Source organism: Mesoplodon densirostris, chromosome 14 (assembly GCF_025265405.1).
Source record: "Mesoplodon densirostris isolate mMesDen1 chromosome 14, mMesDen1 primary haplotype, whole genome shotgun sequence".
Taxonomy (NCBI): domain Eukaryota; kingdom Metazoa; phylum Chordata; class Mammalia; order Artiodactyla; family Ziphiidae; genus Mesoplodon; species Mesoplodon densirostris.
In genome coordinates this window covers 77,979,454-77,998,163 of record NC_082674.1, presented here as the reverse complement: position 1 = coordinate 77,998,163, position 18,710 = coordinate 77,979,454, and the positions used below count along the sequence as shown (strand labels likewise).

The 18,710-nt window shown below is 41.3% G+C and overlaps 1 protein-coding gene across 3 annotated transcripts in view; it reads left to right on the top strand.

The window, feature by feature from the left end:
* Positions 1-902: 902 nt before the first annotated feature.
* Positions 903-18,710, top strand: part of ZC3H8 (zinc finger CCCH-type containing 8) — a 39,548-nt gene continuing 21,740 nt past the window's right edge. For all 3 annotated transcript variants that reach the window (XM_060117430.1, XM_060117428.1, XM_060117429.1), the window contains exons 1-6: positions 903-1,090; positions 4,222-4,318; positions 14,436-14,673; positions 15,565-15,710; positions 17,787-17,909; positions 18,562-18,675. In XM_060117430.1, the coding sequence (XP_059973413.1) occupies positions 1,011-1,090; positions 4,222-4,318; positions 14,436-14,673; positions 15,565-15,710; positions 17,787-17,909; positions 18,562-18,675 (798 nt within the window). In that variant the 5' untranslated portion in view covers positions 903-1,010. The remainder of the gene's footprint in view (positions 1,091-4,221; positions 4,319-14,435; positions 14,674-15,564; positions 15,711-17,786; positions 17,910-18,561; positions 18,676-18,710) is intronic.

Below are 18,710 nucleotides of genomic sequence, written 5' to 3'. Positions count from 1 at the left end.
GGCAGAGACTTAGAACGAGGAAAAACAAGTATCTTAGGTGTATTCTGTGGTTGATATTTTTCAAAGCCTTTCAACTCTTTTCTCTCAGGATCTTCCTACAAGTCTGAGAGGAAAGCAGAACAAGCATTTCCATTCTCATTAACAAGATGGGAAAAAAAACCAGACACCCCCCCACCCCCCCCAAAAGAAAAAAAAAAACACACAGAGCAAAAAAACAAAACAGGGAACAAGAAATGGAGGGACGCCTACCCAGGTCAGGAACACAGCTGGCTCTGATCATTCTTAAGCCCACCTGTTGAATTAGCCCAGGTTCAACCTTGGAATCACCTAGGGAACTGCCCAAAACCTGATGCCCGGACCCCACTCCTAAAGTCTGGGCATCTTTTAAAAACATTTTACCTATCTACTTATTTATTAATTTAAATCAATTTTTTTTTTTTTTAACCTTTGGACCCCCTCCACCCATTTCTCTTAGCACGTGGTACTTTCAGTGGACTTTTCGGCCTTAAAGTCATCTTTATTTTAATCTCATTAGATTGTAAAGAGTCTGCAAGTCGCAAAATCAGTCCACCGCTCTGGTTACTCATCTGAAAATGTGGGAGGTAACAGTGTATTTCTTAGAGGGCTGTTGTTAAGATTAGGTGAGCAAAAATGTGAAATGATGCCTGGTACAAAGTGAGCGCTCAAATAAACGTCAGCTACCATGTCTTAGAAACACTGACTTCGATCGAAGAGTTTTCACTAAAGGGAAATAAAGCAGGACTAAGTTTTAAAATTCTACTAAATACTTGAGATAACGTGTCGAGAAGTATACACGCAAACGGCCAGAAGGAGGACAGCGCCTGCGCAGGACCTTGGGGGCGGGGGCGAGAGCGGGCATGCGCAGAGCCGAGGATGGAAAAGCGCATGCGCGGGGCGTCCTGCCCGTGGTGCGCGGCGTCCTTCTCGTGGTGCGCGGCGCTGTCTTCGCGCTGTGCCTGTTCCTCGGTAGCTGCCGGGCTCTGACAAGAATGATGGATTTTGAGAATCTTTTCTCCAAACCCCCTAACCCGGCTCTCGGCAAGAAGCCCGCCACGGACTCTGACCAAAGGTGACCCCCGTTTTTTTCATGCTTTGAACCAGGGGATGCAGTTAGGTTCCGCCCCTTTGTTCCTTCGGGAGACCGCGCAGGCAGGGCCGCCAGGTCCCGCGGGGAGCGAGTCGGGCCGGCCGGGCCGGTGCGACGGCCGGGCGCCCACAGGTCTTTCCGGGGCAGGGGTTAGAAGCCGGGGATGGGGCCCCGTTCCTAGGCCGCCGGGGCCAGCGGTGCCGGGAGCCTGGGCCGGGGGGAGCGGCGGGGCCCAGACGGCCAGGGAGGCCCGGGATGCTCCCCTTTCTCTGCGCCCCGGCCCCTCCGGCCGGGTGGGAACCCGCCTGCGGCCCCATAGCGCTTTGCCCTTGCAGGCAGTCAGCTCCTAGGGGACAGAGATCATTTGTCATTCTCACTGCACGTGCTAGGTAGGCGCTTTTGGGTAGAACAGACGTGCGGTGAGGGATAGAGTCTCCTGATTTACGTCGGAAGATCGTAAAGACCATAATAGAGCAGCGAACTCCATTGTGATATACTGTTTCCTTTAGGTTGAAAAAGGCATTGAGACTGCCACGGAGAAAATGGAAGCAGTTTAGGGAGGTAAGAGAGGATGGGATGGTAGGGAGGAGGTAGGTGTTTTAAGGAAGGGAGGTAAGGAAAGCCTCACTAATAACATGGATAATTAATATTTGAGTAGGGACCTGAAGGAAGTGAGAGAGGTTTATCTAGTGGGCAGAGTATTCCATATAAAGGCCGTGAGGTGGAGTGAGCTAGCCGTGATGGGGTGTTGGGAGCGAAGTAGCCAGAAAGACAACTGGCGTGGAGTAAGAATAGTGGGTCTGGAAGAGAGGAACTCGAGAGGTATTGGGATGGGGGGCGGAGAGGGAGGCAGCTTGTGTAGGGACTTGTAGGTGCCGTAATAAGGACTCTGGCTCCTACCCTGAGGGAGGTGAGAGATCTTGGAGGGTTTTTAGCCGAGAGTGACATATTAGTGGGACCATCTGGTTATGTGGAGAGTAGAACGGGGGTGGGGCGCAGAGTAGCTTGGATCGTAGTTTTAGCAACAAGAGGTGGTCAGGTAAGGATATATTTGGAAGATAAACTGTTTCCTCACAGATTGGATGAGCAAGTTAAGAGGAGTTAAGGTCAACTTCAAGGTTTTGGGTCTGTATCATTAGAAGGTTGGAGTTGCTGTTTAAGATTGCAGGAGGATTAGATCAAGAGTTCAGTTTTGGGGAGTTCCCTGGCGGTCCAGTGGTTAGGACTCGGCACTTTCACTGCCGTGGCGCAGGTTCAATCCCTGGTCTGGGAACTAAGATCCCGCAGGCCGTGCAGTGCGGCCAAAAAAAAAAGAAAAAAAAGTTCAGTTTTGGATATATGGAGATTTTGTCTAGTAGATATCCAGGTGCATATTTTGAATAGGAAGTTGGCTCTGCCTGCCTGGACTCAAATCTCAGCTCCATCATTTGCTAGATTTTAGGCAGGTTACGTAAGCCTTCCGTAATCCGTTTTCTTACCTGTAAAATGGGCTTTTAAACCATAGTATATATGTCATAGGGCTGTTCTGATGTGTGTAATGTGCATGGAACAGCGCCTGGCACAGAGTAAGCGTAATGCAAGAGTCAGCTGCTGCTGTTATTGCTGCCGTGGTCATTATTGCTCTGCCTAAGGAGAGGTTGCTTCCTACTCCGTAAGATGCTTCATTAACTGAAAACTAGAACAGTGAAAGTCCCCAGCGTTTGGTTTATTGGCTCTTGTAACGATGGCCTCTGTAGAAGGCGCACACCTTGGTCTCTCATCTGATGGACGTGACTGAAGCTCTGACTAGGGACAGATGGGCGTAGTAAACTGTTGGATTGGATGAGGCTGTGAAGCCTGAGCTCCTCCTGTAACTTGGAAAGAAGCACAAAACCACTCTTCACATTCCAGTGCTAGCTAGCAGTGCCTTTCCACTCGCAACATGTTCTTTTGAGAACATACACATTGCCTAGTCCTTGCCTTTATCTGGTGTGCAACTCAGATCTTAAGCCTTTATCTCTTGGTCACTACTTGCTGAGACACAGTTGTCTTCAGACTTCTGTGTCTATAGCATCAACCATTATTTAGATTTACCTGTACACTTTATTGGCTTCTTTGTTTCTTTTATTTCCCATCTTCATCTTTCTCAGGTTATTTTTAGTTTTGCTGGAATAACCTCAAGTAGTCATCTCAGATGGTATCTGTGCATGTTCAGCTTCTCAGTCCTAATGACCCTGAAAACAACTTTTCTTTTTTTTTAATTTAATTTTTTTTATTAGTTTCTGCTTTATAACAAAGTGAATCAGTCATACATATACATCTGTTCCCACATCCCTTCCCTCATGCATCTCCCTCCCTCCCACCCTCCCCATCCCACCCCTCCCGGCGGTCACAAAGCACCGAGCTGATCTCCCTGTGCTCTGCGGCTGCTTCCCACTATCTATCTACCTTACGTTTGGTAGTGTATATATGTCCATGCCTCACTTTCGCTTTGTCACAGCTTACCCTTCCCCCTCCCCACAACTTTTCTTTTTCATTTTCCCACTTGAATATAATTTAGTTCTCTCCTGACCTCGGAAGGCACCCTGCATTCTACCTGAAATGCTCTCCTCCCTGACATTCCTCTTTGTTTTTAATTCTTACATATCTTTTAGGTTAGGAAAACTTTTGGCCCCCAGATCTAGGTTAAGTGTTCCTCATGTATGCACTGATACTTAGCACACCATACTGAAGTTGCTTTCTTTTTTTCTCCCAAGTAGATTGAAAGTTCTTAGAAGGCAGGAACAAGGTCTTTTTCATTGTTGTATTCCAGGATTTAAGGCCCAGAGCCTGCTGTACGGAGGATACTCAGTATTTGTTGAGTGAATGGATGATTTCTATAGCTGCTAATAGTTAAACATTAAGGTTATGTAATATAAAGTTTCAGCTTTGCGGTTTACTCATAAACATGTTGACATTTACTACTCATCGTAATTTTGTACCTTATTTCTCTGGAATATTTGGGGTAGATTTTGAATTTGGAATTTCTTTGAGGGCAAGTTGAAGGTAAACCAAAGCAGTGAATTTTAATGTTGTGGTATGAACCCTTTTCATGTTGAAAAACCCTTTTGTGTTATTTGATATTTTTGCTGCAGAATCGATGGTGAAATAGATGATACAGAAGTTGAAGAAACACAAGAAGAGAAAGTAAAATGGAAAGTAAAACTGAAGTGTGAGCAAATTTCCAAAAAAGTAAGATTAAGTTGATGTATTGAAAAAACAGACAGAAATGGCTGTGAGAAGTTGATTAGGGATCCTTTTTGTCTCCTTTTAGTCAGCATTTGAGACCAGGTTACTTATATCAAAGGAAACCTTGTTATACTTAAAAAAAAATTAATCATTTAAGAGCTTTGTTGTTTAACATGAACTGTTTTTAGTGCATTGTCTGTATTTTGGTTTCCCCTATCTTTGAAATGGTTGTTAACGGTTTCAAAAACTTCTTTCTTTTCAAATTAGATTAAAAATTTTGATTTGCTAAACTTAACTAACCGTAGTGATTTATAGCTTGAAGCTTGTATTCAGTTGCTAGGACTGCCGTAACCAAGTACCTCATACTGATTTAAACAACAGAAATTTATTGTCTTGTGTTTCTTGAGGCTTGGAGTCCAAGAGCAAGCTGTCGGGAGGATTGGTTCCTTCTGACAGCCGTGAGGAAGAATCTGTTCCATGCCTCTGCCCTAGCTTCTGGTTGGTTTGCTGGCAATCTTTGGTCTTCCTTGGCTTGGCTTCCAGAAGCATCATCTTGATCTTTACCTTCATGTTTTTTTTTTTTTTTTTTTTGCGGTATGCGGGCCTCTCACTGTTGTGGCCTCCCCCGTTGCGGAGCACAGGCTCCGGACACGCAGGCTCCGGACGCGCAGGCTCAGCGGCCATGGCTCACGGGCCCAGCCGCTCCGCGGCATATGGGATCCTCCCAGACCGGGGCACGAACCCGTATCCCCTGCATCGGCAGGCGGACTCTCAACCACTTGCGCCACCAGGGAGGCCCTACCTTCATGTTTGAAGGGCATTCTCCCTGTGTGAATACGTCTGTGTCTAAATTTCCCACTTTTATAAGGACACCAGCCATATTGGATTAAAGCCCACCCTAATGACCTCATCTTAACTAATTATACATATAATGGCCCTATTTCCAAATGAGGTCACATTCTAAGCTACTAGGTGTTAGAACTTCAACATAAGAATTTGGGGAGGACACAGTCCACCCACAGCAACACCAATATCTGCTCCTTTCTTTTTTTTTTTTTTTTTTTTTTGCGGTATGCGGGCCTCTCACTGTTGTGGCCTCCCCCGTTGCGGAGCACAGGCTCCAGACGCGCAGGCTCCGGACGCGCAGGCTCAGCGGCCATGGCTCACGGGCCCAGCCGCTCCGCGGCATATGGGATCCTCCCAGACCGGGGCACGAACCCGTATCCCCTGCATCGGCAGGTGGACTCTCAACCACTTGCGCCACCAGGGAGGCCCCTGCTCCTTTCTTGCTTTTTCTCTTTTTGAACTTTTTTTATTGTGAATTTTAACGCACTGCAAAAGAATGGGTTCAAATTGGCAATGAGACTCACAAGACACACATGGGCTTTAATACGATATTCTTATACTCAGCTTTATAAAAGGATGCAGGACAGAAAATCCAGCAGGTACAGCATCTTCATCTCAGGAAGCCTCTCAGCTACCCAAGTACATAACTTCTTTTGCCCTTTGGGGCATATATGGCTGCTGTGGACGAGAGCTGTGGTTGACACCAAGAAACTGCCGTTTGGGTTTCCCACACCCTTTTTATGCTATTTTAGTCATGTAGGTCCCAGTCTTTCATGCCCACTTAAAGTTCCCCAGTCCGTGTATAACACCACACAGGAGATGGGCAGGTACAGCCTTCTACGATTATCTTAAGGAGTTTCCCAGAAACAATACTGTGAGAGGATGGATACCTAGATTATTTCTACGTAGGCTTACTTCAGGCCAGGCTCTTTACTTATGAGTGTGTAGAACATACATGTGTAGTATCACAGCTAATTAAAAAGAGAACACCCAAGTAGACACTGTGCAAGTCAAGAAAGCTTTACCCACAGTGCCTCTGATGCCTCCTTTTTCAGTTGTATTCCCTTTTCTCCTCCTGGCGATACCTACTGTCCGAACTCGTGTACTCATCACTTCCGTGTTCTTGACCGTTTTCCTACGAATGCCGTCACGCTTCAGAATGCAGTTTTCTCTTGCCTGTTTTTGCCCTTTCTAGAAATAGAACAGTGTCGTATGTGCCCTTTGCTGTCTTATTTTTCTCAACGTTATATTTATAAGGATCATAGTATACACGATATAGACATGTACTATATACATAGTATGCACAAGGGGCATATACTGATTGGTTCATTGTCCTAGCTGCATAGCATTCCATTATTTGAATATACTAGGTTCTGGTGTTGGTAGACATTTGGTCTCATGTCCAGTTTTGGGGGTTATGGGCAGTGCTGCTGCGTCTCTCACGTGCATCCTGCTGCACATCTACTCTGTTTACCTCGGGGTGGAACTGCTGGGTCTTAGAGTACAAGCATCTTTCCCTTTACCGTGATGCCACACTGTATTCCAGAGTGGTTCTACTGATTTTTATTCCCAAAGGCAGTGTATGAGAGGCTGTATTTCTACTGCTGCTCACTTGATATTTGTTGCCTTTCTTATTTTCTGCCATCTGGTGAGATACCTTCGTTGTCGTTTAGTTTGCATTTTCTTGATTACAATTGAGCATCTTTTCATGTTTGTCCAACTTGGATCTGCCTTCTGTGTGTGCCACTTTAAGTCTTCTTTTCGTTTTTTTCTTTATTCTGGATAGAGGGGATTTTTTCCCCTTCTTTGTGGATTGTGGGTTGCCAGTATCTGCTCATCTTGTGGCTGTCTTTCCAGTCAATGACAGTTTTTGATAAAAGGTTTATAATTTTAATGTATTCAGATTTATCAATCTGTTCCTTGATAGTTAATGTTTTATATGTTTTATTTAAATATCCTGAGGTAATAAAAATATTTCCCTCCCGTGTCTTCTAGAAGTTTTGTTGTTTTTCTTTCCCATTTATGTTTATAATGACCCAGAGTTGATTTTTGTGTATACTGTGAGGTAGAGGGGACAAACTTCGTTTTACTTTTTTTTCATTCTCGTACCCAGTTGCTCCAGCACCATTCGTCGGGGGGAAGGAGCTGTCTTTTCCCCCATGAGTCTGCGGCGTCATTGGTGTCAAAAATCCAGTGTTTGGGGCCTCCCTGGTGGCGCAGTGGTTGAGAGTCCGCCTGCCGATGCAGGGGACACGGGTTCGTGCCCCGGTCTGGGAGGATCCCATATGCCGCGGAGCGGCTGGGCCCGTGAGCCATGGCCGCTGGGCCTGCGCGTCCGGAGCCTGTGCTCCGCAACGGGAGGGGCCACAGCGGTGAGAGGCCCGCATACCGCAAAAAAAAAAAAAAAAAAAAAAAAAAAAATCCAGTGTTTGTGTCCTGACGGGTCCGTTTCTGGACTCTCTCGTCTCATCTGCTGGTTTATATGTCCGTCCCTTCCCCCAAGACCTCACTGTGCTGATTATTACAGTTTTATTATAATAAGTTTGGATATCAAATAAGTCCTCTCACGTTGTTTTTCTTCTTTAACTGTCTCAGCTATTCTTAGCCCTTTGCATTGCCCTATAAACTTTAGAAAGAGTTTGTAAAGTTCCACAAAAAATCCTGTTGGGATTTTCACTTTGGAATGCATTGAATCTTCAGGTCATTTGGAAGAGAATTGACATCTTTAGAATATTGGATTGTCCAGTCTTTAACTCCTCTTTAATTTATCTCAGCAGTGTTTTATAATTTTCTCTGTAGATGTCTTCCATCTTATATACCTTTTGTTAGATTTATTGATAGGTGTCTGATGAGGCTATTGTGAGTTACATCCTTTTTCTTTTTTTTTTTAAGCACCATTTTCTAACTTGTTTTCTCATTTAGCTGGCATACATTGTTATATAGGAATGCATGGAATTAAACTTTTGAGTTCTTGTAACATTTCTGAAAATATCTTGACTTTATTCTCATAGCTGATAGGTAATTTGGCTGAAATAGAATTAGGCTTGAGCTTATTGCCCCATTTTCTTCTACTGTCCAGTGTTGCTAGTGTGAAGTCTTGGCAATCTAATTCTAGTTACTTTGTTAAGTATCCTGTTCTCCCTGGAAGCTTTTAGAGTCTTCTCTTTATTCTTGGTGTTGTTAGAGACTGTGAATCTTTTTTTCATTCATTGTGCTTGTGTTTGGTGAGACTGTTTACTCATACCCTTCATGTACAGGGAATATCTTCTATTTTTATTCTCTTTGCCTTTTTTCTTTATATTCTAAGACATTTCCTCTATTTCTATTTATCTTCATTTCATAAATCATAATTATCAAGAGTTCTTTCTTGTTCTGTTGTTATAGCTTTCTAGCATTTTTAAAAAATATACCATCTTGATTCTTTGTGTATTTATTAAAAATTTTTTGTGCTCTTTTCTTTTCCTTGAATTGTATTTGCTTCTTCTGGATCAGGTTTTCTCTTTCTCCTGCTTTTTTGTTTTATTCTCTAGTTTAGGAGTCAGTAAATATTTTCTGTAAAGGATAGGCTTTGCAAGCCAAAAGCAAAATTGAGGGTAGAATGTAGCTACTGGTATAACAAGTGGGTGAAAACAAATTCCCACAGCATTTTTATTGACAAAATTTAACACATAATAATAAATGAGTTTTTTGTTGTACAGGTTTACTAGTGAGAACGAGGGGGTTCTTCTTTTGGGGTAATAATTTGTTTAACTGGAGTTCAAAGTTAGTGTTCCCTATCAAAATTGATTGCAAAGATTCATCTGTTAGTGCTGATCTGTAATTAGACTCTATACATCTCATCTTTAAAGGTGTCTTTTTACTGTAGGTACTGCAGAAAACTCTTAGCAGTTCACCAGCATGATTGTTATTGAGTATATTCACTGCTTGGAAGGCATTTTTAAACTTTATTAGATTTTTCTCTTGAGATTTGTCTTTTAGCATGTCATTACATTGCAGATTAATTACTTCCAATTGAAGGTTAGGTAATAACTCCTCAGTTGCACAGTTAAATGGATTTTGAAATAGCGATTTCATTTGCATGTATATTAAAATCTGAAAAACACTGCTGGAACTGTAGTTTGAGCTTGGAAGATAAATCTACTGCAAATTTGCGTGAGAATAGAGATCTTGCTTCTTGTTTTAACTTTGGACAGCACAGTGATATGAGCAATGTCAGTAACATCTGTCAACTCATCAAGAGCCAAGGAAAACCACTTGATATCATTTGTCTTATTTTTTTAGTTGTCAGAGTTTCTCCCAGTTTCCTCACGTCTTTGAGAAACTGTTGTTGCCAAAAGGCCAATTTTCTTAAGCAACTTTTTCTCTGGACAGTTCTTCAATCGCTGCAATCAAACATGATTTAATTAACACACCATCAGCTTTCTTTGGCTAACAAATGAACCACTCAGAAACTTACTTTGATTGCAGCCTCATTTTCATTTTTGATTTTTGTGAGGAAATAATTTTGTGATGAGATATTTTGCTTAAATTTTCTAATTTTTCTCACCATGGCTTTCCTGTGAGTTGGGATTATTGTGATGAATGCTTAATATTGTCAATAATGTCAACATATATTGTGTTCCTTCGGCACTGCTCTAGTATCATTGTGTAATAACCGTAATGCTTTGCCACCTAATTTGATAGTAAAATAATCCACACTTTACTGTGTCTTAAATGCATGGCATTCAAAGTCTGCTTCTCATGTTTTGACATGGTGGGTGTGCACTGGTAATGAAACAAAAAAGTATCATGACTTGGTGATGTGTGACGTATTCAACATGCTGTCAAGTTATAACTGTCAGGGCTTCCCTGGTGGCGCAGTGGTTAAGAATCCACCTGCCAGTGCAGGGGACCACGGGTTCGAGCCCTGGTCCGGGAATATCCCACATGCCACGGAGCAACTAAGCCCGTGCGCCACAACTACTGAGCCTGGGCTCTAGAGCCCGCGAGCCACAACTACTGAAGCCCGCGCGCCTAGAGCCCGTGGTCCACATCAAGAGAAGCCACTGCAACGAGAAGCCTGTGCACCCAGCTCGCAGCAACTAGAGAAAGCCTGCGTGCGGCAATGAAGACCCAACGCAGCCAAAATAGAATAAATTTATTTATTTATTTATTTATTTATTTATTTATTTTGTAAAAAGTTATACCTGTCGCTGAAATTCATGGAATGCTGAGCATGAGTGTAAAGTGATGAGAGAGCCACAGCCACCTACAGTCTCTTTTGCATCTGCTCAGCTCTGAAAGCAGCCGGCGTAATACGTAAATGAGTGAGCGTGGCTGTGTTCTGATAAAACTTTATGGATGCTGAAATTAGAATTGTATATAATTCTCGTGTCATGAAATGTGATTTCATTTTTTTTCCCCCAACCATTTAAAAAATGTAAAGACCATTCTTAGCTTGCTGACTATTATGAAAACAGGTAGCAGGATAGATTTGGCCCTTGGTTATATTTTAATGACCACTGCTCTAGATTTCATCATTAGCTTTTGTTTTTCTTCATGTCTCTTGATTTAAGAAAGGCCTGGAGAGCTGATGGATGTTCTTTGCTGGTCTGTTGGTAGGTCTGTGTCTCCATAGGCCTTTCTTCTAAATGGAAAGCCTGATGGGGCATTCAGTACGTGAGTGGGCTGTGTGCATCTCTAGGTTTCCAGCAGCATAGTAGTGCTTAACCTTCTTTGGGCCATGCACCCCCTTTGGCAGTCTGGTGAAGCCCATGGGCCCCTCATAATAATGTTTTTAAGTGTATAAAATATGTTGGATTATAATGGAAATTGATCTTATTGAAAGTTATCAAAATGTTAAAGAACAAATGTGGTGAGAGTAATATGCTCTTTATAAATGCACTAAATAATAAGATCCAGCGTTAGGTCTAATTATTGTAATTTTGACATGGTGATGAACATAAAAGATATTTTGAGGTCTGCAATAACTATAATATATGAAAGTGCCTGTGATTTCTAGTGGTGAGAGTCGCAGCTGCTGCTAATACTACTGTGGTTTGTTGCTGTAGTTCAAAGCAGAAGAAAATGCCAAATGTCAATTTAGAGGTTGATGAAAATAATGTGTGATTTTTATTACTATCCAAGTTCATTGAATTCTATCCATAGACCCTTGGCCAGGGGCAGGGCGGGGTGGAGCCGTCTCTGGACAGCAGGTTAAGAACCCTGATATAGGGTGAGTGGATAGAGTGTTTTTCTGGTGGGAGTTGCTCCCAAATGTCAGAATATGGAGGACTTCACTCTGGGGTCTTAGTACCCATACAAGAAGACTTGGCTTTTATCAGACATTTTAATACATTTCTTTAGCGAATAGCTCTCTTTTTGCCCAGGGTAAATTTTTTTTTAAAATAGATTTTTAAAAATTATTTATGGCTGCGTTGGGTCTTTGTTGCTGCGTGCGGACTTTCTGTAGTTGCGGCGAGCGGGGGCTACTCTTCGTTGCTGTGCACGGGCTTCTCATTGCAGTGGCTTCTCTTGTTGCGGAGCACGGGCTCTAGGCACGCGGGTTCAGTAGTTGTGGCACTTGGGCTCAGTAGTTGTGGCTCGTGGGCTCTAGAGTGCAGGCTCAGTAGTTGTGGCGCACGGGGTTAGTTGCTCCGTGGCATGTGGGATCTTCCCGGACCAGGGCTCGAACCTGTGTCCGCTGCATCGGCAGGCGGGTTCTTAACCACTGCGCCACCAGGGAAGTCCCCTACCCAGGGTAAATTTTTGTTTGATTGTATTCTGGGTTGGGGGTGGGTGGGCAGAGATAATTTGTTACAATAGCTTTGTTTGTTTTTATGTAGAATTTTAAGTCATTCTCATTTATAGCCCTATTTCTCACACCGCACCCTAAGCCCAACCTCCACATTATAACTTGCTTTTTGTTCGTCAGAAATTTGCCAGGAATTTGTTGAACTTTTCTTAATTCCTAATGAGTGTACTTCATTCCCCGTCTCCTTTACACACGCTATTTTAGGACTATTAATTTTTGTATTTCTGTACTTTTATTTCTGTGGAATTTCAGGAGGCCATACGAGTTCTATATACCATCCTGAATCACATGCAAGAAAATCTTTTACTTAAAAAAGAAGAAAAATGCTTTATGTAGACTCCTTTATAAAACATAAAAAAGTTGTAATATCATGTTCTTATACTTTCCCAATTATATAGAGAACAACAGACATCGAAGCAATGAGTTTATAGTTAGCTGCATGAAGAAAAGTATTTAAGCAATCATTTGTATCTTGTGTATTTCGGTGCCCTCTGAAAAGAATCATATCAATTAGAAATACTTCTCTATAGTAAAACAACATAGTTGATGATTGTCCTGGTTTTATAATGTTGCCAAGTCATCTCATCTCTTCATTTAATACAAATAAGTCAGTTTTGTTACTACTTGTAGGAAAAGGGGTCTGCTTCAGTACTGCAGGCCTCCACATCTTGTGCGGGGGAGGGGGAACACATAATCACTCATTTGGATCCTCGTAATATTTTGATTCAGATGCACTGAATAGAATCTCATGTTTGAGCTAAACTTCTTGTGAACTGTTGCATATTGAATGATTTTTTGGTTCTCCCTGTGCCTACTAAATAAAATTAAAGGCCAAAACCAAGGTAAACATAATAATTATCACAGGAGTCAGCCAACTTTTTCATAAAGGACCAGATAAGTGCATCTTTTTGATTTTGTGAGCCATATCGTCTCTGTCACAGCTAAGCAGCCATAAAGTAATGAATGAATGAGTGTGACTGTTCCAGCAAAACGTTATTTATAAAAGCAGGAGGCCAGGCCTAACCTCTGACCCGAAGCTGTTTACAAGTTTGTTCTATGGTATGTTGGAAAAGGGTGCTCTTTTCTTGAGGACTCAGAGATGAGAAACTTGGAGGCTTGAAGATTGGATTGATTGGTAGTCTTGTCTGGTGTAATGAAGATAAGATGTACAGTGAAGCCCTTGTCAGGTTAGGCAACCTTCTCAGCTTGTTTGGATTCTTCAAGCAGGGGGAAAATTCATTTTCTAGGCTATAGTCAACCCTCCAGTGGTACAGCTCCTAGCTTGGAAGTTAACCATCAAAGGTAAACCATTAAACTGGACCACCTAGTATATTTTGTGATTCTCCTTTGCTGCCTTCATCAGTTATGTGAGGATAGATGAAACCAGGCCCAAAAGCTCTGGAGCAGGATAATTGGCCAATTTAATGATAGACATATCATCTCTTCCTGAGATCAGAATAGGAGCCCTTTGGCAGTTGGGCTTTTTAAAAATTAACTTTTTAATTGAAATGTACTGGTTGTAATTATACAGCTTGATACACCTGTGTCACCAAGTATAGACACCTGTGTAACCAGTACTTGGAAATTTTTATATGCAAAATGCTTTAAGTTGTCTGCTTTGATCACCTCAGGCTGCTTCAGGGTCAGCTGCCATACCTGAGTTCCTGTTCCAGTGGATGCCTGTGTTTGTAGCTGTCACCTTGGGGCAGCTCCAATAATGGAGTTAGAAGACTATTTCTGAAAGTAAAATTAACTTAATTACAGAGAATGGGCCAATTCTTTCTTCTCATCATTGCTGCCACATTCTATGCCACCAGTGCTGTGAGTTACAGGGAAAAAATAGGCTTTGGTATGTGTGATGTATCTTACTTAGTATAGCAGATTTTTAGTTGGGCCATTACAGTGTACTTGTTCTTTTATGAAATGACGAGCTATTGAGTTAAACCGTTTAAAAGTGTAGTCTATGCAAAGGGAGAAATAAAATGTGAACTATAATTCTGTAGTTCCTTTATATCAAATAATTAAGATATAGGGCGTTAGTCTTTCTTTTTTCTTTTCTTTTATTGGGGTATAGTTATTTTACAATGTCCTGTTAGTTTCTACCGTACGGCAAAGTGGAGTTCCCTGTGCTATACAGCAGGTTCTCATTAGTTATCTGTTTTATACAGATTAGTGTATATATGTCAATCCCAAAATCCGATTCATCCCACCCACCGGGGCTTTAGTCTTTCAATTCAGTAAAGTACACACAGTGTACAAATTCAGAATCTTCCCTCAAACCATCTTTAAGGATAGATTTTTTTTTAATTCTGGAAAATTTCATATACATAAGAACGGAAAGAATAGCATATGAAACCCCTATGTACCCATCTCCCAACCTCAACAGTGATCAATTCATGGCCAGTCTTTGCTGCTTCTTTATAACCAGATCGTTTTGAATCATGCTAGGTTTTAAAAATTGAAAATGTAATTTTCACTTAGTTTAGGCACTTTGGAAACTCTACATCACGGAAGAATCTGCAACGTAGAAAATCAAGAAGTAAGGACTATGATGTATATAGTGATAATGATATCTGCAGTCAGGAATCAGAAGATAATTTTGCTAAAGAGCTTCAACAATATATACAAGCTAAAGAGATGGCAAATGTTACTCAATCCTTATCTCTTCCTGAAGAATCTGTGAAGAAAGAGGGAGCAAAGGATACCCAGAAGGGTAAAGGTAAGAGTGCAATTATTTTATCATTTAAAGTTATCTAGAGAAGCAGTCACATTTGTCCATATATGGATGGGGGGGAGGGGTTCGCTTGCATTTTATCTCATGATAAGATCACGTTTTCCTGGATCTTTACACCAAATGTGAGCTGGTCACTTGGTGTACAAACGCTTAGTTTGCTGGAGGAGCGGAGAGTGCAGGAGGGTTTTCAAAGGACATGACTACTTTGAAAGGAAGAATGCTAAATCCCTGGCCTCAGCATGTGTGAAGGACAGGAAATACCTGTTTGCTGTCCTCTAAAGAAGAATGGGTTTAATTAATGTCTGGGATGGTAGTGTGTCAGACTAAACTCAGAAATATATTCTTTTAGATTACTAAAATGAAATTAAGCCACAGATATGAGAATAAATGACAACTGTAAATGAAATTCTTAATCTTCTCATTTTATTTTTTCCCCTCTTTAAATATTCTTCTATTTAAAATGGATCTATAGATAAACTTAATATATAAAATGTTTTCAGTGAGTAATCTGACAGCCATATATGAGGTCATTTAAAACATTTGAAGGTTTTACTGTTACAGTGTTACAGCAGTTCCTACTTAGATCCATTGTACTCTGAACACTTCAAAAGGATCTGGCTGATGGCTAGCAAGATTGATTTCATGAATTATCTTGTTTTTTTCCCCAATAATACCTTATATATTTTCACAAAGAGTTAATTTGGGATCCAGAATATATTAATCCAAGAGCTTCTAGAAAGACAGGTCAGCATCATCCTAGTTTTTACCCTTTGAGCAGTGGAGAAGTTTTCCTGGATTATTATAGAATATACTTCTTAAGAGTAAACTGCTATTGTACTTTTATATCATCTTTAAATTTAACTTTCTTGCTTTTAGCTGTTAAACAAAAAAATAAAAATAAAAACAAAAACCTTAAAGCTGTTCACAAGAATGGTAAACAGAAGAAAATGAAGCGAAAATGGCCTGGCACTGGAGACAAAGGATCAAATGCTTCCCTGAGGAACAATGGCTCACAGGAACAGGTATGAGAATATACGCCTGTCGGAGGGCACTGCCTGCCCTTGGGTTTTTATCTTGCACCCCAGTGGGATCTCCTCTTACCTCCAGTGGGCTCCGTGGGTTCTTCTTTCTCACTGTTGGGCTGCCTTCCCTCACACTCATTACCTGCCAGCGCGCACTCAGGCCTTAGTGTCGTACCTATTGCCCCTGTATATATGCACACAAGCCCCCTGATTTCTGAGGGCTGTGCAAAGCAGATATGGGAGGCATGGAGAATATAAGATAGCCATGAGGACATTCCAAAGGCCACAGAGTCTTACAGAGTTTCTACTCTTAAAGTCCCTGGTCTGTTGGTTTTTGACTCCCTCTGGAAATTAAAAATGAATATTTTTGAGCTTTGACCTTATCAGACACTCCCTACCCTCCTGGAATTTTGATTTTGCTTTGTAGAAGTTCCTCTTCCTTGGTCTGCGATATAATCACGGTAGAACAGTAAGTGACTCCTCTGGACTCTGCTCTTCTGAGGGCTTGTAAGCTGGATGGCCACCTTTTTTTTTGTTAGGCTTGGTTCAGGAGGCAAGAGTTGAGGGTGGTAAAATATTAGAAATACCAAATATTATAGATTGAAATGTATTTATATAAAATCTATTTTACAAAGGAGGAATCCGAAGCCCTAGGGTTTAGCTAACTGCCTGTAGTTATAAGGGCCAGGGCAGGGCTAGACCCAGGTAGTTTCCCTTTCCTTTTTTTTTTTAATATATATTTATTTACATATTTATTTATTTATTTGGCTGTGCCAGGTCTTAGTTGATTCATGCGGGATCTTTAGTTGTGGCATGTGGGATCTAGTTCCCTGACAACCTGGGCCCCCTGCACTGGGTACGTGGAGTCTTAACCACTGAACCACAAGGGAAGTCCCCCCTTTTTTTTTGGTTTAGATTGACTCAAATGATTATTCAGCCAAAGCTGACAGCCCTGCTACATGAGGAACAAATTGTAAACATATATGTTAGAATTTAATAACATAATCAAAATAAAACCCAGAGTTAAAACTGACATTTATTAGATACATAATTTTGATGGTGCTAAGTGGAAGTCTGACATTATTGCAAAGCAGATCACATAAATATACAGCCAGCTCCCTTCTTTGTACTTACTGAATTCCTAAGACTGTATGCGGGTATATGGTACGTAGAAGCTGTAAGTTGTACCACAAGTTAACACACTAAAAATGATTTATGTTTCTAAAGACGTAAAATGAAATTCCCCTTTTGTTTTCATATCTTTATTGCCATTTTTGAGGGTATATTTCTAATTATGTTTGTTAATTTGAGCTCGTCAGTACACTCAGCTCACACGTAGTGAGCATCTCATTGTAATGAAAGATCACACTACTTTCGGTTTACCTTATGATTTTGAGATTTGTCCCCATTGTTCTAAAGAGCCTTGTTCTTAGACTTCACTTTTTAATCAGAAGTAGTGGTACTTTCCTTTTTAAATTTTTAAATTAATTTTTTAAAAGGAGGGCAAGGTACAATAAAATATTCATATTCATAATGTTCAGTGATGGAATGCTGTTGAAACTGACAAAACATACATTTTTTTCAACTGATGTACAAAAGTCCACATCTTACCTGCAGGCCAATTCAGAAGAGTTACTTTTTAATGTTTTTAAAGGTGGTTTAAAATAATTTTGTATAGCCTTCCCTTGTGGCACAGTGGATAAGAATCTGCCTGCCAGTGCAGGGGACACAGGTTTGATCCCTGGTCTGGGAAGATCCCACATGCTGTGGAGCAACTAAGCCCATGCGCCACACTACTGAGCCTGCGCTCTAGAGCCTGTGAGCCACAACTACTGAAGCCCGTGTGCCTAGGGCCTGTGCTGCACAACAAAAGAAGCCACCGCAGTGAGAATCCCGTGCACCGCACTAGAGAGTAGCCCCCACTTGACGCAACTAGAGAAAGCCCGCACACAGCAACGAAGACCCAATGCAGCCATAAATAAATAAATAATTTAAAAAACACATTCTTTTGTACAATGGAATAAAATATTTAATTTTTTATTTCTCACATTTAGTTTTTTGTTTTTGTTTTCAAAGGATGGTAAACCTAAAGAGAAGCAGCAGCCTGTGAGAATGAGTCAGGGATTCATCAACCAACATACGGTGCAACGCCAGGGAAAACAAATTTGTAAATATTTTCTTGAAAGGAAATGTATTAAGGTATAAAAAATGTGTAAGCAAAAATATACTAAAATGTAAGATATAACAAAAATGTACTAAAACCAACTCCTCTTTCCATTAGACACTCCAAAAGCATACCTGTACAATTTTAGAACCATTTCCTTCTGGGAAAGTTTCAATTAGAAAATTTTCCTGAAATATTCTTTTGTGTTTACGAAAGTAGATAATTTTTTTTAAATGCTTTGTGTTAAAAATATTAAGGACTTGCGGGCCTCCCTGGTGGCGCAAGTGGTTGAGAGTCCGCCTGCCGATGCAGGGGATACGGGTTCGTGCCCCGGTCTGGGAGGATCCCATATGCCGCGGAGCGGCTGGGCCCGTGAGCCATGGCCGCTGAGCCTGCGCGTCCGGAGCCTGCGCGTCCGGAGCCTGTGCTCCGCAACGGGGGAGGCCACAACAGTGAGAGGCCCGCATACCGCAAAAAAAAAAAAAAAAAAAAAAAAAAAAAATATTAAGGACTTGACAGATGTTTAAGTAGATATATACATGTGATGTGGTTATGATAGCTCATTAAGAATTAGACTGTACTGCTTCTAAGACTTTGTTTTCTTGTAGAATCATTAAGTTAAGTAGGAATTGTAATGACTTAACTATGAGGAATAATGGTTTTTCCTTGTTCCTTCTTTTGGCCCAGGGAGACCAGTGTAAATTTGATCATGCTGCAGAGATAGAGAAGAAAAAGGAAATGTGTAAGTTTTATGTACAAGGATATTGTACCAGAGGTGAAAACTGCCTGTATTTGCATAATATCCTTTATCACAAGGTACAGTAACTTTACTTTTC